Source organism: Odocoileus virginianus, unplaced genomic scaffold (genome assembly GCF_023699985.2).
Source record: "Odocoileus virginianus isolate 20LAN1187 ecotype Illinois unplaced genomic scaffold, Ovbor_1.2 Unplaced_Contig_5, whole genome shotgun sequence".
In the NCBI taxonomy this organism is placed as follows: Eukaryota; Metazoa; Chordata; class Mammalia; order Artiodactyla; family Cervidae; genus Odocoileus; species Odocoileus virginianus.
The window spans coordinates 2,389,091-2,414,186 of NW_027224322.1; the positions used below are offsets into that span (position 1 = coordinate 2,389,091).

Consider the following 25,096-nt stretch of genomic DNA (forward strand, 5'->3'; position numbering starts at 1 on the left):
ACTCCAGTCCATTTTAGTTCACTGATTCCTAAAATGTCGATGTTCACTCTTGCCATCTCCTGTTTGACCACTTCCAATTTGCCTTGATTCATGAACCTAACATTCCAGGTTCCTATGCAGTATTGCTCTTTATAGCATCAGACTTTACTTCTGTCACCAGTCACATCCACAACTGGGTTGTTTTTGCTTTGGCCCCTACTCTTCATTATCTCTGGAGTTATTTCTCCACTGATCTCACAGGTGCTGGAGCAACTGTGAGGGGATATGCCACATCCAAGGGCAAAGGAGAAGCCACAGAGATGGTGGGAGGGGTGAAATCACATTTGGAATCATCCTTACACCCACCAGAGACTCAAACATACCTGTGCGCACGAGGACCCAGAGACCCACAGAGACTGAGACAGAACTGTGTCTGAGCGTCTCCTGCGGAGGTGCGGGTCAGCAGTGGCCTGCCGCAGGGGCAGGGGCTCTGGGTGCAGCAGACCTGGGTGTGGCATAAGCCCTCTTGGAGGAGGTCGCCGTTAACCCCACCATAGAGCTGCCAGAACTTACACAGGACTGGGAAACAGACTCCTGGAGGGCACAAACAGAACCTTGTGCACCAGGACCCAGGAGAAAGGAGCAGTGACCCCACAGGAGACTGACCCAGACTTGCCCGTGAGTGTCCAGGAGTCTCCGGCAGAGGCGTGGGCCGGCGGCGGTGGCCTGCTGCAGGGTCGGGGGCACTGAGTGTGGCAGTGTGTGCATGGGACCTTTTGAAGGAGGTCACCATTATCTTCATTACCTCCACCATAGTTTGGCCTCAGGTCAAACAACAGGGAGGGAACACAGCCCTGGCCCATCAACAGAAAATTGGATTAAAGATTTACTGAGCATGGCCCCGCCCATCAGAACAAGACCCAGTTTCCCCCTCAGTCAGTCTCTCCCATCAGGAAGCTTCCATAAGCCTCTTATCCTTCTCCATCAGAGGGCAGACAGACTGAAAACCACAATCACAGAAAACTAACCAATCTGATCACATGGACCACAGCCTTGTCTAACTCAATGAAACTATGAGCCATGCTGTGTAGGGCCACCCAAGACAGACGGGTCATGGTGGAGAGTTCTGACAAAACGTGGTCCACTGGAGAAGGGAATGGCAAACCACTTCAGTATTCTTGCCTTGAGAACCCCATGAACAGTATGAAAAGGCAAAAAGATAGGACACTGAAAGATGAACTCCCCAGGTCAGTAGGTGCCCAATATGCTACTGGAGAAGAGTGGAGAAATAACTCCAGAAAGAATGAAGTTACAGGTAAGCAGGTGAAAACCACGGTGCAAGAAAGTCGTTTGTAGAATCTGGGCACAGCCTCGTACAGTCTCACCCAGGGCTGCTTCCTAACCACGCTAGCAAACTGGCCCCCGAAGGGCAGGACGGGCAGGGTGAACAGAGTCGACACTTCCCCGTGGCCACGTTCAACCGGGAGAAGGCCCTTCCCATGGGAGCTGGAGACGGGGTGGGGTGTGCTTTAGGGAGTCCTCACAACTCAGGGAGAGCAAACCTCCCCAGGAAACGCAGGCAAGAGGAAAGACAAGTGCGGGATCGACGTGTGGAAGTGAGCTGTGAGCTGAGGGGTGCGGCACCCCGGGGACTGGACGGGCGACACCGCCAGAGCCCGGGGCTGGCGGGGCAGGGGAGGGACACGAGCCAGGGCTTCCAGAGGGCGAGCCAGGGACGCAGAACAAAGGTGTGAAGAGCTAATCCCTGTGAGTTCAGACAAAGCGGACCATGGGCCAGCAGTGTGTGTGCAGCAGCCTTGCATGTGTGGACGGTGAGCCTACATGCCCATCAAAGCGGCATCAGGCAGACACGCTGGGGTTCCGGCGGGGAAGTGACAGGACCACACAGGGCGCTAGGAAGGCAGGTGAAGGTTCAAAGTGAGCCTCTCTGTTTGGATGGATGGATGGAGTGCATGGAAAAGCACACGTGCATGCACAGGGCGCTGGAGGACACACGTGCATGTGTGCACAGATTAAAATTAAACCCGTTCAGGCTCGTTATCCTTCAGTACACTGGGATGCTTTATGCTGATTTCATCTTGCACAACCAGAATAAAGACCATTTTCATTTGGGGAAAATGATGTTGCAGATAAACAGCACAGAAAGATGTTCACTGCCTAGATTACAACATGACCATGCTCCCACTTTAGATATGCATGTGTGTGCGTGGTGTGTGCACACGTTACATATGATGTCTTCTGTTCAGTTGCTAAGTCGTGTCAGACTCTGAGAACTCGTGGACTGTAGCACGCCAGGCCTCCCTGTCCTTCACCATCTCCCAGAGCTTGCTCAAACTCATGTCCACTGAGTCGGTGATGCCATCCAACCATCTCATCCTCTGTCGTCCCCTTCTCCTGCCCTCAGTCTTTCCCAGCATCAGGGTCTTTTCTAAGGAGTCAGTTCTTCACATCAGGTGGCCAAAGTATTGGAGTTTCAGCTTCAGCATCAGTCCTTCCAATGAATACCCAGGACTGATCTCCTTTAGGATGGACTGGTTTGATCTCCTTGCTGTCCAAGGGACTCTCAAGAGTCCAACACCACAGTTCAAAAGCATCAATTCTTCGGCACTCAGATTTCTTTATAGTCCAACTTTCACATCCATACATGACTACTGGGAAAACCATAGCTTTGACTGTACAGACCTTTGTCAGCAAAGTGATGTCTGCTTTTTAATATGCTGTCTAGGTTTGTCATAGCTTTTCTTCCAAGCATCTTTTAACTTCATGGCTGCAGTCACCATCCACTGTAACTTTGGAGCCCAAAAAATAAAGTCTGTCACTGTTTCCAGTGGTGTCTATATAGACTCACATGAAATTGGAAGCACACACACCAAAGTGTCAGCCGTGGTAATTCCCAGGTGCTGGGATAATTGTCATTTCCCGTTTCTTACTTTTGTGTATACGTGTTCTCTAACTTTTGTACAAGGAACAAGTGTGACTTGTGAGAAGTCATCATTAGGAGAGTTTCCTTCTGGCAGATGTAGTGGGAGGCACCCCCGTCCTCCCCACCCAGGAAGGTGCTCCACAGCCCCGTTACGTGTCCCAGGGCTTGCAGCCAGACTGGCTGAGGCAGGTCCAAAGCCCACCCCCAGCCTCCACGGGGAGCCCCTCTGCAAAGCTAGCCCAGCTCCAGGGCAACGACCAGGTCCTCTCCTCTGCCCAGGTGCCTTTCTCAGCCCTGCTTCCGGGAGCAGGCAGGGTGGCCCCCAGCAAACTTCCTCAGGGAAGGAGGGAGCCCCACTAGGGAGCCCGGTCCTCAAGAGACTGGAAATCAGGCAAAACCAGCATGGCTGCAGACACCACCTTGACCAGCGAAAAGCCTGCTGGGTTGGAGTCCTCCCCTGCTGGGCTCCAACCCCCCCATTTCCTCTGCCACCTCCCCACTCCCACCCGCCCCACCATTCTGCTCTCAGCAGCAAGCCCCTCTCTGGAGCACCCACCACCTTCCTGCTGGAAGATGGGGTCCCAGGACCTCACGACTCACCACCCCTCCTCCCGCCCCTCCATGGGGGCAGATGGACCACCCGGGGACCCCCCTTCCTGGCTCATGGTCACCCTCTAGTTTCCCCTCCGTCTCAATTGGGGGTGATTCCCACATCCACCAGCCCCCCGCCCCCAGAACAGCCCTGGCAAAGCAGATGCTCAGGAAATGCACGTGGAAGAAACGGGTGCCCTGGACACTAGTGGGCAGCCTGGAGCCCGTGGGCAGGGACGGGAGGTGCCACCCCACCCCTTGTGAGCCGTGATGAGCCCAGACACCCCCACCTCCCGGCGCTACCTCCAGAGCACGCTCCAGTCCTGATGCGCACCCACCGCCCTTCTCTCCCGACAGGCGGCCAAGGCCAGGGGGCCAGCAAGACCCCCGGCTGGACACAGAGCCCCTGGCTGGGGTAGGGGTGCCTGCGTGCGTGCTGTCGATTCAGTCGTGTCCGAGTCCTTGGGATCCCAGGGACTGTAGCCCGCCAGGCTCCTCTGTCCATGGGGTTCTCCAGGCAAGAGTGCTGGAGTGGGTTGCCATGCCCTCCTCCAGGGGATCTTCCCAACCCAGGGATCAACCTGCGTCTCTTACGTCTCCTGCACTGGCAGGCGGGTTCTTTTACCACCAGCACCACCTGGGAAGCCGGGTCGGGATGGAGAGGGCTGAAACCCCTCCAGGGAGGCTGCTTTATTTCAGGGTCGGGGGCGACACTGCTGTGTATCGCGCTGTGGGAGCAGACCCCTGGCCCTAGAGTCCTTGGGGCCAGCAGCCCAGAGGCGGCCCAGCCCGCCTGGCCGCGGAGCCCAGCGCTGCTTCTTCACTGAGATCCGTCCACCCTCCAGGACTCCTCCTCCTGCTGCTCCCCTGGACAAGAAACTGGCAGGGAGTGGGGAGCCTGGAAGTGAGGGGCTGGGCCGTCCCCGAGGAGCCCACGTGCCCACACAGGCCGCGGGCTGCTGTTGGAAGCACCGCCCAGAGCAGTCTCTGTTCTCGGGGCCCCCCACTTCCCACTGCAGCAGGGGCGCCCAGAGCCCAGGGCCCGACGTGGGGTGAGGGCTGCACAGGCACGCTCTGCTCAGAGCTCACACGTGTGCGGGATACACAGCGAGAACCAGGTGTCAGGGTAACTGCTCCTCAGAGACGACCCAGGCCCCGGTCCTGCAGCCCCCGGGGTGAGGGCGCTGTGACCAGATCCAGGGTGCACCCCACAGGGACCTGTTACTAAAAGACCCATTTCACAGGGTGGGAGATGGAGGTGATGCTGTGGATCAGAGCTCCAGGGGCACGGGCCCAAGGGCAGGGGTCTGTCCAGCCTCTCCCCTGGAGCAGAGGACAGATTCTGAGAAAGAACAGGACACCCCTGCTTCCCCCCAGACCCCAACAGGGCCCAGGCCGCCTGGCCGTGTCCCAAGGGACAGCTCTGCACACCGCCCTGCCCACCAGCGGCCTCGCTGGAGCACCAGGGCCAGCGAGAGTCTCCCCCCTGTCCCCACACAGGCCCCCTCCCCGGGAACGCTGCACAGCGGCTTGGACTGGGAGGTTTCGGGGCGTGGCCGGGCTCGCCCAGCCGCCGCCTGGACTCACCGACGGCCACCAGGGCGTTGCAGTCCTTCTTGTGGAAGTCGGCCCAGGACTTGGTCTTGCAGTACTTGCTGCAGGTCAGGATCCCGTAGCAGCGGGTGCAGGGTGCCAGGCGCACCCCGATGGAGCGGCCGCACTGGCAGCAGAACTTGAAGAAGGGAATCCTGCAAGGCAGCAGGCAGGCAGTCAGGGGGCGCCCGGCACGTGTGCCTGAGGCCCTGGGCACCGGGACCCGCCGTGTCCCGCGCTCAGAGCGGCCAGCTCGCGAGTCCTGGTCTAAGCGTGTCCGGCCAGGTGCTACTAGGAACAGGGAACAAGCCCCCACCCTGTGCTGGCCAACCCGACCGGGCAGGAAGTCCCCAACTCGGGGACCCTCACGTCATCACCACGGCAAGGGGGTGGGAGGAGTCTGCGGTGGGGGAGCCAGTTCTGGGCAGGCCTGCCATGGGGCCGGGGGGCAGTGAGCTGGGTAGGTGCCCTTCCCCTGCCTGCCCACCCACCCCCATCAGGGTTTCCTGGGCAGAAACTGTCCAGGATGCCCACGGGGATAACACAGCGCCAGGCACGCAAAGACTGCCCCCCAACAGCAGGGACAGGGCAGAGCTAAGACCCGAGGGGGCCAGCAGTGGAGGGGCAAGGAGGGTGTGGGGTGCAGGGCAGCACCTCCACCTTGACGGGGGTGGGGGGCGTCTCCGAGCAGCAGAGCTGGGCTCATCCCCACTTGGCCACTGCCCCCGCCAGGGGCCATGGAACCCACCCAGAGCCCCTCAGGCCACAGGTTGAGTGAGCCTGCAACCCCCTTGCCCCCATCCTGGCTTGAGCCACGGCCCACAGCAGAGCTGGCCCTCTCGGGAGCGACCCTGCCTGGGCCAGGGAGGTCGCAGCAGGCTCAGCAGCACCACCCAGCCACTTACTGCTCCTGCTCCAGCAAGTCCTGCCCCTTGGGCACGCCGGTGCCCTTCCGCTTCAGCCGGAGGCAGGGGGCCAGCTCCGCTGTAGCGAGAGAGACCCGCGTTAGCCTCCACGGCCCCCTAGTCGTGTGTGATGCCCACGCGTGCAGGGCAGCACTGAGCTGCCCGCCTCCACCACCCGGTGAGCCCCTTCCCAGCCCTGCGAGGCTGGCGGGGCGGGCAGCACAGCCCTTGAGCAGCCCCCAACAGGTCCGAGGGCACAGAGCGCGGCGCGTCCCTCTGCTCCTGGACCCACGCGCTGAGGTCTGCAAGCCTCCTGGCCGTCGGCCCAGCTCCGCGTTCCCAACTCTGCCTTTAATGGCCACAGGGCGGCACCAGGTTCCCTCTAGTGCCAGTTCACATGCCCCTCTGGTCTGGAGACTTGGCTTGGCTCTCTGGCCACTGGCAGCAGGACGCCCAGAGGGCTGGAGGACAGGACAGCAGCGAATCCCACCCACAGTAATCACCCGATGCTCAACCACACCCCTCTGCTTTCCTGTCCTTCGACAACACATCAGTCCTCTCAAGAAAGGCCACCCATCCTCCACTCCCCCGGCACCCCTTAAGACACAGAAACCCCACAAAGAAACACCTGCTGGCCGGGAGAGTAGAGAATTTGGGAGACCCTCCTTCCCCGCTCTCCATGCCCCCCAGCCCCCAGGACCACTCCCCATGCTGTTGTGGGGTCCAGAAGCAGCTCTGTGAGTGACAGAGTGGGCAGGGCCAAAGCACCCTCCCAAACCACCTGGTGCCAGAGTGATGCTTCTGGGGGAGCTGGCGATAAAGCAGGATGTACCTTTAACTCTCCTTTCCAATTCAGATGCCTTTCGTTTATTTTTCTTGTCTAATTGCAGAGTTTACAACTCCAGTACAATGTTACACAGAAGACGTTTCTGTCTTCTTCCTGGCCTTGGGGTGAGAACGCACCCAGCCTTTCATCACTGACTTGATGTTAGCTGTGGGGGTATTCTTGCAGGTGCCCTTTATCAGGCTCAAGAAATGCCCTTCTGTTCTTTGTTGTGTGTTTCATCGTGAAAGGATGTTGGATTTTCTACATCAAAAACTCTTTAACATCAGTTGAGTTTTCTCCTTCACTTGGATAGTGCAGTATGTTACACTGACAGGTTTGCTGTTGTTAAACCATCCTTGCCTTTCTGGAGTAGACCCCCTCGGTCATGGCAGATAGTTCTTTGGCACGAGGCTGAGTTTGGTTTGCTACTGTATGTGTGTTTTCAGCCACACGGTGCAGTGTGTGGGGTCTTAGTTGCCCAACCAGGGATGGGACTCACGCCCCTGCATCGTAAGCACAGTGTTAGCCACTAGACTGTCAGGCAAGTCCCAGTTCGTTAGTATTTTGTTGAATATTTTTGCATTTATATTCATAAAGGATATTGGTCTTTAGTTTTCTTATAATGCTGTTTTCTGGCTTTGGAATCAGTAATGAGAATTCATAAAATAAGTTAGGAAGTGTTCCTTTCTGTTTAATTTTTGAAAGAATTAGAAAAGGATTTGTGCTAATTCCATGTTAAATGTTTGGTGTAACTTACCAGTGGAGCCATCTGTCCCTGGGTTTGTTAGGGAGGTTTTTGTTACTCTTTGTTGGGAGGCTTTTTGTTACTTACTCAATCTTTTTAACTGTGATAAATCTGGGCAGATTTTTTATTCCCTCTTTAATCGGTTGCAGAAGATGCTATGTCTTCAGCAATTTGTCCATTTCACCTTGGTGCTCCAACTCCTTGTCATAAAGTTGTTCATAGTATTCTCTCATAATTCTTTTCTAACTCCTAAATGTTTGCTAATAATGTTTGCTCTTTTAATTCTGATTTTAGTAATTTGAGTCTTCACTTTTTCCTGGTCAATCGAGCCAAATGTGTCAGTTTTCCTGATTTTTTCAATGAACCACTTTCGAGGTTTACTGATTTTCTCTATTATGTTTCTATCCTCTATTTCACTAATATTGTCTCTAACAAACACACGTACATTTATGTAGCTGGCAAACCAGCTCACTTTAGGTTTAGTGTGCTCTTCCTCTGCCAACGTTTTAAGGAGCAGGGTCGGGTTGGTGACTGAGACTGCTTTCTCCTTAATTAAGGTGCTCACAGTTGCGCGTCCCTGCGGTCGCCGCTTTAGCGGGTTCCAGTATGTCGTCTTCTTCCACATCCACATCACAGTGCTTTCTAATCACTTTTTTCATTTCTTCTTTGACCCCCTGGTTATTTAGAAGTGTATTGTTTTCTGTGATATCTCCAAATGTCTTCCTATTATACTCATTTCTAATTCCATTCCGTTGTGGCCAGGGTACATAACTTGCATTCTTTCTATCCCTATAAATGTGTTAAGAGCTTGGGGGGGCGGGTCTTATGACTGAGCTCATGGTCTGTCCTAGGCAGTGTCCCACGTGCACTTGAGAAGACTATACCTTCTGTTGTCTGGTGGGCACAGCGTTCTATAAGTGCATTAGGTCTCGGAGTCCAGCGTGTCTGTGTGTGTTCAGGCACACAGTCGCGTCCGGCTCTTTGTGACCCCATGGACTGTAGCATGCCAGCATTCCCTGTCCTCTGTAGTCTAACCGTGTTGTTAAATCTTCTTTTCTCTGTAATTTTGTGCCTAAATTTTATGCACATTATTGTAGGACATTGGGAATTGACATCTCCAGCTATTTTATTATTGAATTATTTATTTTGCATTTCTCGTGTGTTTTTCTGCTTTGTTTATCTGGGTGTCTGCTGTCAGGTGCCTACAGGTTGATAATTACTTTACCTCCATGATTAATTGACTCCATCATTTAAAAATGTCCCTCTTTATCGTCAGTAATATTTTTGCTGCTTTAAAGTCCATTTTTTGGTAATATAAGGATAGCCACTGCAGCTTTCTTGTGGTCGTTATTTTCATGATGTTAGATTTTTTTAATCATTTTACTTCCAATCTATTTGTATCACTGAGTCTAAAATATGTCTCCTGTGGGAAACATGTAAATGGACTTTTCTTATTTTTATTCAATCTGATGGTTTCTGCCTCTTGCCTGGATTATTTAGTCCACTCATACTTAATGTTATTACTGACATAGCTGGGTTTACATTTGCCATTTTACATTTTGTTTTCTATGTGTTTCATATTTTTGTTCTTCTACTCCTCCTTTATTTACTTTTTTGCATTAAGTGAATACTTCTGAATGTAATGTTGAATTTCTTTAATTATTTTAAACTATACTTTTGTTATTTCCTTGAAAGTGAAAGTGAAAGTCACTCAGTCGTGTCCAACTCCTTGTGACCCCATGGACTGTACAGTCCATGAAATTCTCCAGGCCAGAACACTGGAGTGGGTAGCTGTTCCCTTCTCCAGAGGATCTTCCCAACCCAGGGATCGAACCCAGGTCTCCTGCATTGTAGGTGGATTCTTTACCAGCTGAGCCACCAAGATTATAAAAAATAAAATCCATACATATATGCTTATAGTAATTTTTCTATAAATCGCTTATATATAAATTATGCAAATTTCTTTTTAAATCTAAGAAAACATGCATTTCTTTTTTATTTTTACAATTAGCTTTGCCAGTGCTCTTTATTCACATGGAGGACTTGACTTCTGGAGTCACGTGCTTTAGCACTTCCTGTAAAGCAGACTACGAGGGACAAATTCTCAAGGGCTCCGTCTTCGGGAATGCCTCTGTCACCTTCATGCAGCTTCGCTGGATCTAGTATTCTCAGCTGAAGCTAACCGCTTTGAGCACTTGACTATGACATCCCACTGCCTTCTGGCCTCCGTGGCTTCTGACGAGGGGCCAACTGCTGACTTCACTGGGGTCTCCTTGTGATGAATCATTCGGTTCTCAGGATTTCAACTATGGTGTGTCTGTTTGCAGCTGTCTGTGTTTATCCTTTTGGGAGTTCATTAAGCTCTCTGGATATATAGGCTGACGATTTTCACCAAATTCTGGATGTTTTCATCATGGTATCTTCCACTACATTTCCTGCTCCCCTCTCTCCATCATGCCCACGTCAATGTGCTCAGGGGTGCCCACTTTTCACTGGGGACCTGTTCATTTCCCATCATCACTGTCCCCCTCCAGGGCTGACTGTTGTTATTTGTGTGTTGGGTGGTGTGTAAGTGAGAGGGCAGGGGAGGCTTGTGCTTGAGTCGGGGGCGGGGGGTGGGGGGGTGTTATGGACATACCTGTGTCCTTCCAAGATTAATTTGCTGAAAGCCTAACCCCAATGCCACAGGACTTGGAGGGGGGCTTTGGGGTGATGGGGGCGGAGCCCTCTGGTGGGATTAGCACTCTGTATAACGAGGAAGTGCACGCGCTCTCTTGCGTGTGAGAACAGGACAGGCAGACGGCGTCAAGGAGCCAGGAAGCGGCCCCCCAGAGCTGGCCACAGAGGCTCCCGGAGCTCGGCCTCCAGCCTCCTGAACCGAGCAAACACCTGCTTGCTGTCTAAGCATCCCCCGCCCCACCAACATGAGCTGATGGGGCAGGGAGGTCGTGTGTGGGCACGCAGGTACGAGGAGGTCAGCGGCCATGCGCCGGTGTGAGGGTGAGTGGACGTGCGTGGCTGTGCGTGGGCTGGTGAGCGTTATGATGGATGGTGTGTGTGTGACAGTGTGCAAGGGGGTTCTGTGGGGAAGGATGGGATGAGCGTGCATGTGGGGAGGAATGAGTGCGTATGCGGGGAGGGGGTGAGGGGGGTGGTCCCTGGGGGCTTGTGTGGGGGTTGGCCTGGGGTAGCAGGTGTGTGAGGACAGGGGTGTGAGGGGTGGTGGAGGTGAGCAGTTGGTAGGGACGTGTGTGAGCGGGTAGGTGGGCATCTGGTTAGGAACTATTTGTGGGGTGGGGTGCGGGGGTCTTATGATGTGTGTGCAGGAAGTGTGGACATTGGGGTGTATGGTGCAGTGGAGGTGGGGTGAAGACCTGAGGGTGCGCAGGCCTGTGGGTGGATTTGGCAGGTTTATGTTAGTGTGTGGGTGTGTGTGCAGCAGTGAGGAGCGTTGTGTATGAAAGGTGGGTGTCTCAGGGCTGCAGGATGGGTCCAGGCGTTGGGGGACAGGGTACAGACGGTCACGCGGTGTGTGGAACGGTGGGTGGGGGCAGGCTGGGGGGTTGTGTGTGTATGTACATGTGCAGGTGGGGGAGGTGAGGGAGGTGGGGAGGCTGGTCCGTGTGTGTACACGCGTGGGTGGTGGGGAGAGCAGGGGTGCTGCTGGGGGGGTTACGGGGCAGGGTATGTGTAAGGGAGTCGGGCAGGGCGGAGGGGGCGGGGTGGACGCGGGGTGTTGGGGAGGGGACAGTAGGGGCTCGGCCCTCGGACAGCAACCCGACTCCTGCCGCCATAGGGCCCTGTGTCAGGGCTGAGCGCAAGGGTGGAGGGGCATTGGGGTCTCTCAGCAGTCCCCTGCGCCACCTCTGTCTCCCTGTCACCTGCTGTGCGGGTTCCGAGCAGCGGACGGGAGCAGAGGTGTGGCTGAGGAGGGCCACCGGTCCCGGACCCCCCCCACAGGCAGCCGTCACCGCACACCCCGCCCCACCCTGTCTCCTGGAAGGCAGAGCCCCTCCCCTGGGCCCGTGGGCTTCCCCAGGAGCCCACTCTCTTTCGCCACCTAAGCAGACTGTCAGCCAGGAGACAAGCTCCCCGTCTGTGCGCCATGGGGTTCTGGATCCTTCGCCCACGCCCAAGGACCCGCCAGGCTCTCATCCAAGACTGCAGCTCAGGCTGGCTCTGCCAAGGGGCTAGAACATGCAGGGCCCTCGGGGGAGCGTGAGCCAGGGCTTCCCCCCCAGCTCAGGCTGGCTGCCAGCTCCACCCCCGGGGCGCAGCTCGCCAAGCAGACCGCAGGGCAGGCTCCCTCCCCCCACCCCCGGTACAGGCACGTTGCCCTCCTCAGGGGTCGTGTCCCCCACCGTGGCAGCGGGGCAGGCAGGGCACTGGACACAGGTGATGCTCCCAGGCCTGGGATGGGGCCCCCCACTTTCTCTTCCCAGGCCCACCCCACACAGCCTCCTGGAGCCAGACCCTCGGGGGACGCAGCCCCCAGCACGGGGCACCCATGCTCCTCCACGATGCATGAAGCCCGTCACACACACACAGGCCAGGGGACCTCCGGGTCAGCTCCGAGCTGCCTGAGGAGCTCGCTGCAGCCACCCACCCCACTGGCTGCCCACCACGCCCATGCACCCACCCAGCTGAGCACCCGCCACGCCCACCTCTCTTGCTCAGATGCAGCACCTTCGGGTCCCACTGGCCCTCCTTGGCGAAGACGGCCTGCCGCAGCTGGAGGCCCATGTATTCCAGGAGCTTCTTCCGGGCCAGAAATGTCTCCCGCTCTGCAGGCATCAGCATGTGGAAGGGGCAGTGGGCTATCTTCCGGTCCTGCAACCCAACGCCAGTCACCACCTCTGAGCACGGGGCACCGGGCCCCCAGTCCACCAGGGGGAGCAGGTCCAGCAGCCCTGGCCCACCACCAACATTTTGGGGTACACTGTGGTCATGGCAATGAGTGTGAGGACAGACCAGGATAACGCTCAGAGAGCTGGTGCACAGACAGTCAAGCTGGCAATGCTTGAGGGGCCTGAATTTTCCCTTCTAGGAGGCGGGGGGAGGACTTTGGTCAGAGGCATGAGGGACCTTTGGCCCGCCTTGCCCAAGAGATGCTAAAGGCCCCAGCTCCACCCCCATCGCCAATGAGCGACTCAACCCACCTGGTAGAATCTGAAGTACCCATAGTCGACCGCTGTGCCCACAGCTGTTTTGTCCCCCTGTGAAAGTGTCACAGGGTACAGGATGTCAGCCCCGTAATTAATGAGCCGGTCAATCTGTGGAGAACAGAGCCCACGTCAAAGTCTCACATTTGCCCCAGCCACCAGGGGGTGGGGCGTGGACCAGGGGACCCTCTCCCCCAGCAGGAGAGCAGGGTTGGGCTCCTGCCCACTGCGTGACCCAGCTGGGCCATCCTCCCAGGTGTGCGGAGTGTCAGCAAGACAAACAGACAGACGGATGAGACATTAGGGTGGTGTGTCCTCAGGGTAACCCTCAGAGCAAGGTTGAGTCTGGGGGCTGGCCGGCTCCTCGGGCAGCCCTCCCTCACCTAACCGCACCCCAGGGCACCCTGCTGAGGTCTGGTCCCACTCCACTAGAGTGTAAGTGGCAGGAGGGCAAACCCCAAGCCGGTCTGTCTGAGACAGGCTGGGACCTGGGACCCTTGCTGCAGTGCTTGCACCTGGACAAATGTCTCCTTCAGAAACAAAACACAAAGAAACCAAATGGACTAAAAATAGCTGGGTGCAGGTGCAGTTGAGGCAGACTACGGACAACAAGATACATAAAGACCAGAAACTCGCAGCTGCCACTTCTGAAGAGCCAGGAGCAAAAGCAGGGTATGTGCACACACCCTGCACTCAACACCACCGAAGGGCGAGCAGACCACCTAAGCCTCCAGACTGACCCCTGGACACCCCTCCACTCACCCCACATAAGGAACAAGCTCACCCCGCCTCGGGGAATGAGCAAGGGTGCCTGTGACTTGTTCTCAAGTTCTGTAGGTTAAAGAGGCCAAAAGCCCTAGTCTGTACCATGTTCAACATCCATACAACAACCCGAGGGCCCTCAGTAAGACCACAGATGCCGTGTGCCTGGTTGCAGAGACCAGCTATGTGAGTGTATGTGTGTGCTTGCACACGTATTCAGAGGCCTGTGGATGTGTGTGCATGCATGTGTGTCATTTCAAAGAGCAGCTATGTGAGTCTGTGGTTGCATGCATATGTATGCACAGGTGTGTGGACATGTGTGTGCATGCATGTGTGTGTGGTTGCAGAGAGCAGCTGTGTGAGTGTGTGGTTGTGTGCACATGTATGCACAGGTGAGTGGACATGTGTGTGCATGCATGTGTGTGTGGTTGCAGACAGCAGCTATGTGAGTGTGTGGGGATGGGTGCTTATACATGTATGCACAGGCATGTGGACATGTGCGTGCATGCATGTGTGTGGTTGCAGAGAGCAGCTGTGTGAGTGTGTGGTTGCGTGCACATGTATGCACTGTTGTATGGACATGTGTGTGCATGCATCTGTGGTTACAGAGAGCAGCTATGTGAGTGTGGGGGGTGCTTGCACACGTATACACAGGCATGTGGATGTGTGTGCATGCATGTGTGTGGTTGCATGCACATGTGTGCACAGGCGTGTGGGCATGTGTGTGCATGCATATGTGTGTGGCTGCAGAGAGCAGCTATGTGCATGAGGGGGGTGCTTGCACATGTATACGCAGGCATGTGATGTGCCTGTGCGTGCACATGTGTGTGCCTTTGGACCCCTGGCACACCCCAGGGCAAGGTCCTACGCTCCTGACACAGCACCAACTGCATTCATAGCAAACAGCATCTGTCAGAGGCGCCCACCCTGACCATGACAAGGAAGGATGCCGTGCTACACAGAGGTTCTTTGGTTTCACAGTTTCATCGAGAAATGCTGACAAAACCACAAGCCACAAGGCTGGATGTGACAGACAAGAATCAAGCTGTCATCTACAGGAAGTTCATAACGCACACTTGCTGAGCAGGTGTCAGCAGGGTCGTTATTTGGGGAGACACAAGGCGGCCTCAATGACTGTCACCAGCCTCTCATCACTCCACCTTCCTTCCTCACAAACAAAAACCCTAGGTTCTGGGGGCACTGCCAGTGAAGCTTTGCTTCCAGCAGAGAGTGCACCCCCACCCCCCACCCGACTCCCCATTCCCCATCCCCCCCCCCAGGACACAGCTCCCCATCCCCCACTCAGGACACAGCTCCCCATCCCCCCCCCCCCCCCCCAGGATACAGCTTCTGGATCCCTGGTAATCTGGTTCTGTCACTGAAAACTCTAGACTCCTGCAGCTAGACCAAAGCCAAGCCCAATGTCTCTCAAGACAAACTAGGGACTCTTGTCTGGCCTTTTGGGTGGGTTTGCCACTAATATATTTTATGTCTATAAACTATAAAAGGCAAGAATTGTTTGTACTTTCTCAAGTGTTTGGAACATCAAGTCTTGAACACAGAGCAAGAGCCCATGAAGTGCCATGAAGCGCCGTGCTGCAAGCAAGGGCCAGACAGAGGGTCCAGTGCAGACCCCAGACCCGCCCGCCAGGGCCTCCCCTCTCCGCCCTCCCCGCCCCCGGCTCACCAGGGCCAGCCTGCTCTCCAGGCTGCTCTGGCTCTCATAGGTGATGTCACAGGCAACACACAGGGCGCTGCCCAAGCCTTTGGTCAGCAGCATGTTGGGGTCAGCTCCGCAGGACAGCAGCTCCTTTACGATCTGGGCACAGACAGGCCTGTCAGCACCCGCCGTGCCCCTCCCCGATAAGCCGAGGAAGCGCCCGGAGCCAGGCCACGCGGGGCGACTTCCCTGTTTCCCAGCCCCAGGGGCCGCGGCTCAGACGGCGAGGCTGGGGCGCACACACGGCGGCTCCCTAGGGAGGACTCCCACTCCCCCGGGGCGGCCCAGGTCCAGCACTTCCTCAGAACAACGTCCAGTTGCTCAGAAGTGGTCCCGGCGCCTCTCTGCTTTCCATCTGGGGACGCAGGGGATCCTGCCGGGCCTCTCACCCCACAGGGTCAGGCGCATGTCCTGCTGGTCCGTGTACCTGGGACCAGCCTGCCTCTACCCAGGGCAGCCGGTCACCGTGATCACCTGACCACGTGCAGAGGACGGGGCTCCCTTGCTCCCTGCTGCGTCCCCAGTCGCCCAGGGGCCCCCGGGGGGCCTGGGGTCAGAGCAGCTGCTCCAAACACACGAGGAACCGAGCTTGGCCCTCCGGGAGCTTCTGCGCCTGGGATGAGGCTCTCCTCCAGGCTGCCCGCACCCCCCCAGGGCCGGTCACAGAGCAGGTGCCCGCGTGACGCGCTGAGTGAGTGACTCGGTGCATGAGCGAAGGCAGGAGGCGGAGGGGCGGGGCAGGAGGGACACGGGAGCCCCAGCCCCTCAGCAGCAATGGCGGCCCCAGGCCTCTCACCAGAGAAGCCCTCCCGCCACCCAGCTGAAGGAGCCCCCCTCACGCTCCTCCCCTCGCCCATCGTCACTTTCTTCACGAGCTTAGTGCCTGACACTGTCACACCGGATTGTGGTCCATCTGCCCCAACTAGAATGTAGGATCCTTGACACTTCTGTTCCATTCAACACCTAATGCCTGGAATGGTGCCTACCTGGTACAAAGAACATGCTCAAAAAATAACAGCTAAATGAAAGGATGAATAGGTGGGTGGATTATAGGTGGATAGATAGAAAAAAGGAATATCAACAACCTCAGGATATGCAGATGATACCACCCTAATGGCAGAAAGCAAAGAGGAACTAAAGAGTCTCTTGATGAGGGTGAAAGAGGAGAGTGAAAAAGCTGGCTTAAAACTCAACATTCAAAAAATGAAGATCATGGCATCCTGGTCCCATCACTTCATGGCAAATAGATGGGGAAAAAATGGAAACAGTGGCAGATTTTATTTTCTTGGGCTCCAAAATCACTGTGGATGGTGACTGCAGCCATGAAATTAAAAGACACTTGCTCCTTGGAAGAAAAGCTATGACAAACCTAGACAGTGTATTAAAAAGCAGAGACATGACTTTGCCAACAAAAGGTCCATAGAAAGTAATGGTTTTCCTAGTAGTAGTCACGTATAGATGTGAGAGTTGAACTATAAAGAAAACTGAGCACCAAAGAATTGATGTTTTTGAACTGTGGTGTTGGAGAAGACTCTTGAGAGTCCCTTGGACAGCAAGGAGATCCAACCAGTCAATCCTAAAGGAAATCATTCCTGAATATTCATTGGAAGGACTGATGTTGAAGCTGAAACTCCAATATTTTGGCCACCTGATGCAAAAAACTGACTCATTGGAAAAGACCCTGATGCTGGGAAAGGTTGAAGGCAGGAGGAGAAGGTGGTTGGATGGCATCCCTGACTCAATGGACATGAGTCTGAGTAAGCTCTGGGAGTTGGTGATGGACAGGGAGGCCTGGTGTGCTGCAGTCCATGGGGTCACAAAGAATTGGATACAACTTAGTGACCAAACAATAAGACAGAAGGAGGGATGGATGATGAAGAATGGATGGGTGGAGCAGTGGGTGGGAAGGTGGATAAATGAATGGAAGGAAGGAAAAATGCAGGACTGGGAGAATGGATGGATGGATGACTGGGAGGATGGATGGATGGATGACTGGGAGGATGGATGAGTGGATGACTGGGAGGATGAGTGGATGGATGACTGGGAGGATGGATGGATGGATGACTGGGATGATGAGTGGATGGATGGATGACTGGGAGGATGGATGAGTGGATGACTGGGAGGATGGATGACTGGGAGGATGAGTGGATGGATGATGGATGGATGGATGACTGGGATGATGAGTGGATGGATGGATGACTGGGAGGATGGATGAGTGGATGACTGGGAGGATGAGTGGATGGATGACTGGGAGGATGAGTGGATGGATGACTGGAAGGATGGATGGATGGATGACTGGGAGGATGAGTGGATGGATGACTGGGAGGATGGATGGATGGATGACTGGGAGGATGGATGAGTGGATGACTGGGAGGATGAGTGGATGGATGACTGGGAGGATGAGTGGATGGATGACTGGAAGGATGGATGGATGGATGACTGGGAGGATGAGTGGATGGATGACTGGGAGGATGGATGGATGGATGACTGGGAGGATGGATGAGTGGATGACTGGGAGGATGAGTGGATGGATGACTGGGAGGATGAGTGGATGGATGACTGGAAGGATGGATGGATGGATGACTGGGAGGATGAGTGGATGGATGACTGGGAGGATGGATGGATGGATGACTGGGAGGATGGATGAGTGGATGACTGGGAGGATGAGTGGATGGATGACTGGGAGGATGAGTGGATGGATGACTGGAAGGATGGATGGATGGATGACTGGGAGGATGAGTGGATGGATGACTGGGAGGATGGATGGATGGATGATGGGAGGATGGATGAGTGGATGACTGGGAGAATGGATGGATGGATGACTGGGAGGATGAGTGGATGGATGACTGGAAGGATGGATGGATGGATGACTGGGAGGATGAGTGGATGGATGACTGGGAGGATAGATGGATGGGTGACTGGGAGGATGGATGAGTGGATGACTGGGAGAATGGATGGATGGATGACTGGGAGGATGAGTGGATGGATGACTGGGAGAATGGATGGATGGATGACTGGGAGGATGAGTGGATGGATGACTGGAAGGATGGATGGATGGATGACTGGGAGGATGAGTGGATGGATGACTGGGAGGATGGATGAGTGGATGACTGGGAGGATGGATGGATGGATGACTGGGAGGATGGATGAGTGGATGACTGGGAGGATGAGTGGATGGATGACTGGAAGGATGGATGGATGGGTGACTGGGAGGATGGATGGATGGGTGACTGGGAGGATGGATGGATGGGTGACTGGGAGGATGGATGGATGGATGACTGGGAGGATGGATGAGTGGATGACTGGGAGGATGGATGGATGGATGACTGGGAGGATGAGTGGATGGATGACTGGGAGGATGGATGAGTGGATGACTGGGAGGATGGATGGATGGATGACTGGGAGGATGGATGAGTGGATGACTGGGAGGATGGATGGATGGATGACTGGGAGGATGAGTGGATGGATGACTGGGAGGATGGATGGATGGGTGACTGGGAGGATGGATGGATGGGTGACTGGGAGGATGGATGAGTGGATGAGTGGATGACTGGGTGGCTAGACAGGTGGGTGGGTGGGAGAACAAACACAGTCCTTGGCAGCCACAGAAGGTGGGAACCACCCAAGGTGCTCTCCCAGTGCTCTGAGGCTGAGTCAGCACCTGCCGGGTGAACCCTCCCCCTCATGCTCACTCCCTCCCTCCACCCTTCTCTCTGTGGGGCACTCCGTCCTCATGGGAGGGGACCCTCCGGGCATCACACCATGCTGTCCCTGGGGCACCTCAAGGACAGCAAATCCCAGAGCCTGCGTTGAAGCAGGGGCACGCGACAGCCCCGCAGGTACGCCGGCGGGGTGGGACTTGCTCACCAGGTCGTTGCCGCTGGCGATGGACAGGGAGAGCGGGGAGTGGCCGCTCCACAGCAAGTTGGGGTTGGCTCTGTGGGCCAGCAGGAGCCGGACGATGTCCCTGGCGCACTGGGTGGGGAGAGAGGCGGAAGGACGGCGGGTTACAGGGGCGCCTCCACTCCAGGGGAGACACACACCGTGAGGCCATCCCGGCCACTGACTGCTCCTCCCTCACACTAGGGCCCTGCCTGGCACACACAAGCGCCCTGGACGCTGGGCAGTGAATGGTGGGTGGATCCCCAAGCCGAGAAGATGTTTTCCAAACATCGATCATTTCAGATGGAAAACAAGGGACGTCGGTGACGAGTAAGTTGATTTGAAGGAAAGAGGAGAGTCAGGGCCACTCTACTGCGGCTGTTGCAGACTCGAATCGAGCTGGTGCTGCTATATCGAGACTACTGCAGCTGGGCTGGGCTCACGGCAGGCGGGGCAGAGGGCGAGCCCTTCACCAGGACACACCAGGCAAAAGAAACGCAGGGGCGCTTTCAGCCCTTCACCCCCAAGGAAGCTCTCAGCTTCCCCCTCCTCTCTGGGAAGTGCCCGCGGGGAGTTGACCCAGGCTCCCCTCACCACAAGGGGCGGTCTGCTGCTCTGCGGACATGCCGACCCCAGGGGCCAGCTGGCCCACTCTGCAAGACCACCACCTCTGCCAGCCTCACTGGCCGGGCCAAGGGGAGCCCACAGAAGTGGGCCGCGGGGTTCCTGGGAAGCTCCCCCTCTTCTCACTCTCCCTGCTGGAATGCAGGCGTGGTAGCTGGATGGCTGCAGCCCGCGCACGTCTTAACACCGGACTTTACACTGGTGATCTGTCCTTGATCTGAAGAGAACACGGCCTGAGGCGTCTCCTGACTGTTTCCCCTTAACTTTTCCAAATCCGAAATCAGTACAAAGGACAAAGGCGTGTGAGCTAGAAAGAGCTGTGCTCCAAGCCCAGGCCTCCAATTTACTGCCCAGCGGCCTTGGGCAGCCCCACCTTCCTGGAACCTTGCTGTCCCCGGCCTCAGCCTGGGCTCGCCGCCCCTCTCTGGTGGGGCAGTGACACAGACCGAGGATGCATTGACAAGACAGAGGGGGTGTTCTGGAGTGGGTGGTCCCTTGCCAGCATTGCGTGGGCGTCCACCCCCACGCAGGCCCTCACGGCTCCCATCAGGGCGGCACGTGTGATCCTCATCCTGGGCAGTGACAAAGACCTCATGCTGCAGGCCCGTGAGGCTGCTGCTCTTTCATTTACAGGCAAATAAACAGAGGCTGTGTATCATGCACTCAGGGGCTCCCTGGCCCGGCTCCCCAGCTCCCCTCCCACCCATCCTCCAAGGGGTTCCTGCATCCGCCACGGGCAAACTGATCCCAAAGGGGACAGGAGGCAGTGGCACCAGACGGGGTCACCGTCCGGGGGGCGATGGGCTGGCAGCATAGACATGTGTGACTGCCACCCGCAGTAACGCAGTGACTTCACAAGGCAACCCAGGCCCCCACCGCCAGGTACACAGGCCTGTGTGTGGACGCGTGTCCCCAGCATGTGCTCTGAAATAACACGTCCATGCACACAAGTTCCATGATGCTTCCTATCCTATCTCAACACAGCGTGTCCCAGCTCACTGCTGATCTGACCCAGTCCCCCGAGTCCGGGGCCCACTTAGGGAGGATGACCTGTAGCTGGAGGACCCTGGTCTGGACCACAGCAGCCAGGGGCAGGCACGCCCAGGTCTGCTCACATGGCCATGGGACCTGAGGCCTGGCTCAGCCGACCAGGCCTGCGGGCTCACCGCCCTGCACGTGCATGTGTACACACGTGCACGCAGACATACACACCGACCTACAAGCTCACACACACGGCTGCACACAGACTCACGCACACACTCACGGACGGGCACTCACGGGTACGCTTCAAGGCACCTGTGCACACCCCCCGGCCCACCCAGAAGGCCGCCTCACCCTGTGGTTGTCCTCCCGCTCACAGGCCACGTGCAGGGCCGTCCTGCCTCCCTCGTCGGGGACTGACATGCACCTGCTGTAGTAGATGCTGGGCGGGCCCACTTCACTGTTGAGCTTCAGGCTGGAAGGCAGCAGGTCCAGCTGTAGGCAGACAGAGGGGTCGAGGGTGGCCCCAAGCCTGTCCCCCCAGAGCACAGAGACCCGCCACATGCCACCTGGGCCCTGCACCCTCTGCAGGCACCAGCTCACAACCAGGGCTCCCCCAGGGCCGCGCCGCCCCCCCAGCCCACAGGCCTGCAGCGGTGCCCTGTGAACCACGCTGACTCCTCGAACCCGCCCTCCCCTCCCCACCGCACGCCCTCGGTGCTGGGGGCTGGATGAGGCTTGGGTGGATGCAAGGATGAGACGGCAGAGCTGCTGTGCTCCGGGGGCTCGGCCTGGAGGAGGAGGCTGGGAGGGCTGCATGGCGGAGGGGGCCTCGGCATGGCCTTGCAGGGGGGCGGGGGTCGCTGCATGTGCCAAGATGCAAGCTCTGCCTCGCCAGCCCTGAACCCCAGAACCCCCACCCAGCAGGCTCCAAGCCCCACCTCTGGCCCCCAGGCCCTTCTGCAGCATCAGCACCCCACCCAGCAGCCTGCCCTGCCCCCCGAGGGTCCACTCCCCTCCCCGTCACGTGTTGGAGCAGGTTGGCAGGGGGCACTGGGTCCTGAGACCTGGTCTGGGGACACGAGGCTCCCTGAGGGTGGGGCAGACCTGGAGGCTGCCCGAGGAGGCCCACAGCCCGACTCCCCCAACCTCGGCAAGGACAGAGCACGTGGCCCGACTCCCCCTGCGCATCAGGAACTCAGAGCCCGCGGGGCTCCGGGCCGGCCTTCTCAGATGGCGGCAGCCTAGAAGTGGCCCAGGGGCCAGAGGGGCGGCTGGGAGCAGGCGGGATGGGAGGACCCGGCCAGGGAGTGTGGCCCTGGGCAGACGCGTCTCCAGGCAGAGGGGCACCCCCCAAGTTGGTGAGACAGAGCCTCCTACAGAATGCCCTCCCGGGGGCCCGGTTGCCCCAGCGAGGACCCCCGCGCTTTGTGAGCTGCCTGAAAAAGCAGGTTCTCACTCACGTTCGTGAAGCGCGTGTGCCTCTCCCACACCACAGGCCTGTGTGCGGAGTGTTCACACTCGGGGCCCAAGTCACACTGCCTCCCTCTGCCCCGGACAGGCCCCGGCTCGCACAGACGACCACGGGGTGTCCAGGCACGCGCTGCCCGGATCCAGGCCAGCCTGCGGCTCGCAGAGTGCCCGGCACCCTCCTTAGGGACCTCACGCTGCTTGCAGAGGGACCCCACCCTCCACGGTGCGATGCCCACCTTAGCCTGCTTGTACACATCGTCCTGGTCAGCCGCCCTGGCATCCACGTCGGTGATGGCATGGAGCAGCAGCTCCGTTATCTTGACGCCCTCCTCCCCAGGGAGGGCAGCCGCGATGTGGAGAGGGGTCAGGGCCCCCAGCTGCAGGGGAAACACAGGCGGGTGAGGGTGCAGCCCCGGCTCCCGAGGAGCGACAGCTGTCAGCCCGAGGGTGGGGCTCTGTGTGAACAAGGCCCGTGGGGCCCAGGTCCAGGGCGAGAGCGTGGCCGCCTGCCCCCCACCTGCCTCGGGTTCCCAAGGCACCACATACTCGTCATCCGGGACATTCGGGACAAGAGGCCCGCCCACAATGGACCACAAACACACCACACAAGCCCAGCCGTCTGCTCTGATTCATGAGGCTTTCGTCTGCCAGGGTGACAGAGAGGAACACAGGCCCTGGTGGACCAGCTTCCTATTAGACTAAATGTCTCCGCTCTCCTCCAGGAGGTTTCAAAGATGGAGTCCAATCAGTGAGCACAACAAGTTCCTGTGAAATCCTCCTGGGTCTGACGCCTGAAATCCTGCTTCCCTGCACCCTTGCACTTACACCCAAGAATAAAGAGGAAATAAACAACCTGGCTCAGGGGCCCAGAAGGTGAGCAAGTAGCCTGAGCAAGACTGGCAGCCTTTCAGAAGTCAACACCTCTGAGTATAAGAGGCCTAAGTGACTGACAAGCATCAACACAACCAGGGAGGAAAGCAGACGCTGCGGGAGACCGTCAGAGTCGGCCTGCGGCCCCCAACGCGGCGCAGCCCACCTTGGGCGGGAACTGGATGTCCGTCCTGGCCCGGTTCTCCAGCAGCAGCCTCACCCCATCCACGTCCCCGGCCTTGACGGCGAAGAAGAGGACCTGCATGGGCACGCGGCACAGGTTGGGGTCGGCGCCGCGGCGCAGCAGCAGGTTGATGGTCGCCCACCTGTGCCTGTCTCTGGAAGGAGCAGGGAGACTGTCACAGGCTGGCGGAGGGGCATGCGCAGCCCGTAGCCCAGACATGCCCCGGGCCGGAAGGAGCCCCGCCGGGGGTGCTGATGAGGCCTGACGCGGAGCACACCGTCGCCGGGGTCCTGCCTTGCCAAGACTGCAGCCCTTCTCTGCACCAGGGCAGCCCAGGTCCAGCTGCGGCCCTGCCCGACTTCAGCCTGGTGCTCACTTAGCCTCTCTGAGGTCACCCGTGATGCGGGGTGGGGGTGGGGGCCAGCATGCCTCCCGGGGCGGCAGTGAGGGGACGATGTACATTGCCTGGTACCCAAGGTTGTACACACACAGCAGACATGCACATACATGTATAAACACACAGACACACATACACACAGAGACATAGCATAGCACGTACACACACACACATACACGCAGGCACGGCATGGCACATACATGCAACCACACATGTAACACAGTGCACACACACCTACCACACACATCTCTCACAACCCCCTCAGAGCAGCACACCCAGCCTCTTGTGGGGACGCGTGAGGGCTGGGCGGGTGGGGGGGCAGGGAGAAGGTGGGGGTGCAGAGCGGGGTGTGCGGAGAGGCCGAGGGCGGCAGGTGGGGGCCCGACCGGCCCGCTGACCCCCGGCAGAGCAGAGGGAGAGAGGAGGCTGGGTCAGTCCAGGGCGGCAGCGCTCAGACGGCCTGCCCTCCGACCCTCCGCACTTGTATGATCCTTCCAGGCTCCCAAAGAGGTCTGTTTACCCGGGTTCTAGCCATCCCTGTCTACTGTCTTAGAAATTAAGACTGAGAATGTGTTCAAATATTTAGTAATACACTCAAAAAGTAACACTAACCATTCCCTATTCGCACAGATAACCAGTTTTCATGAAAAACTTGGCCACCTCAGAGCCCGCACCGCGAGGGGGCCACTGGCCCTGAAGATACTCTGTGTGCTCGGGACTTGCTGGCGGGGCAGCCCTACTTCCGTGAGAGCCTCCCCGGGCGTGGTGCGCCTGTGCGCACACGCATCCACGGTGAGTGACCGTGTGCTGGCGGGTGTGCACAAGAGCACGCGTGTGTCCCTGGGTGGCTGAGGGTGAGTGCTCGCCTGTGCCTTTCCGGTGCCAGCACCCCATCCCACGCTCCGCCCCAGGGAGAGCACAGAGGCCAGCCGCTGGGAGCCACCCCCGGCGTGCAGAACCGCCCTCCCACGGGAGCGGGGCTCGCGGCTCCCCCTGAGGCGCGCCCTGGGCCCGCCACCTACTGGACCATGCGCAGTGCCATCCTCCTCATGGTGCCCCGGTCGGCCGGCCCGGGGCCCGGGGTCTGCAGCAGGCTGTGCCCCCGCGCGCCACACTCCAGCAGCTGCGGCGGCAGGTCGATGCGGAAATGGCGCATGGCCCGGCCGGACTCGAAGTCCGAGCCGTCGCTGCAGGCCGAGCTCCGGCCCAGCGTCCCCGACGCCAGGGCCCCAGAGCGCTCGGAGTCGCTGGCACTGCTCCTCCCTGACGTGGAGCCCCGCTCCCGAGCCCCGCGGCGGCCCTCCTCGATGTTCGGCCTGGCGGAGGACTGCTTCCGCTCCGGGCCGCCTGGCGCCGTGACCGGCTCCTCCAGAACGACCGGCTCCACGGGTGATTCCGAGATCGACAAGGAACGCTGGATCGTGGTTACTGGCTTCGAAGCTTCCTTTGGAAAGGACC

At 57.8% G+C, this 25,096-nt stretch overlaps 1 protein-coding gene across 13 annotated transcripts in view; it reads right to left on the reverse strand.

Moving 5' to 3' along the window:
• ANKMY1 (ankyrin repeat and MYND domain containing 1) overlaps positions 1 to 25,096 on the reverse strand; it is a 68,364-nt gene that overhangs the window by 16,720 nt on the left and 26,548 nt on the right. For 6 of the 13 annotated variants that reach the window (XM_070463667.1, XM_070463665.1, XM_070463675.1 and 3 more), the window contains 11 exons: positions 24,661 to 25,082; positions 23,224 to 23,395; positions 22,424 to 22,564; positions 21,069 to 21,209; positions 19,095 to 19,202; positions 15,195 to 15,326; positions 12,743 to 12,856; positions 12,248 to 12,413; positions 6,013 to 6,091; positions 5,102 to 5,262; positions 4,388 to 4,732 (listed from right to left, as the gene is read on the reverse strand). In XM_070463667.1, the coding sequence (XP_070319768.1) occupies positions 4,593 to 4,732; positions 5,102 to 5,262; positions 6,013 to 6,091; positions 12,248 to 12,413; positions 12,743 to 12,856; positions 15,195 to 15,326; positions 19,095 to 19,202; positions 21,069 to 21,209; positions 22,424 to 22,564; positions 23,224 to 23,395; positions 24,661 to 25,082 (1,776 nt within the window). In that variant the 3' untranslated portion in view covers positions 4,388 to 4,592. The other 7 variants (XM_070463669.1, XM_070463668.1, XM_070463666.1 and 4 more) reach the window with 7 other exon arrangements.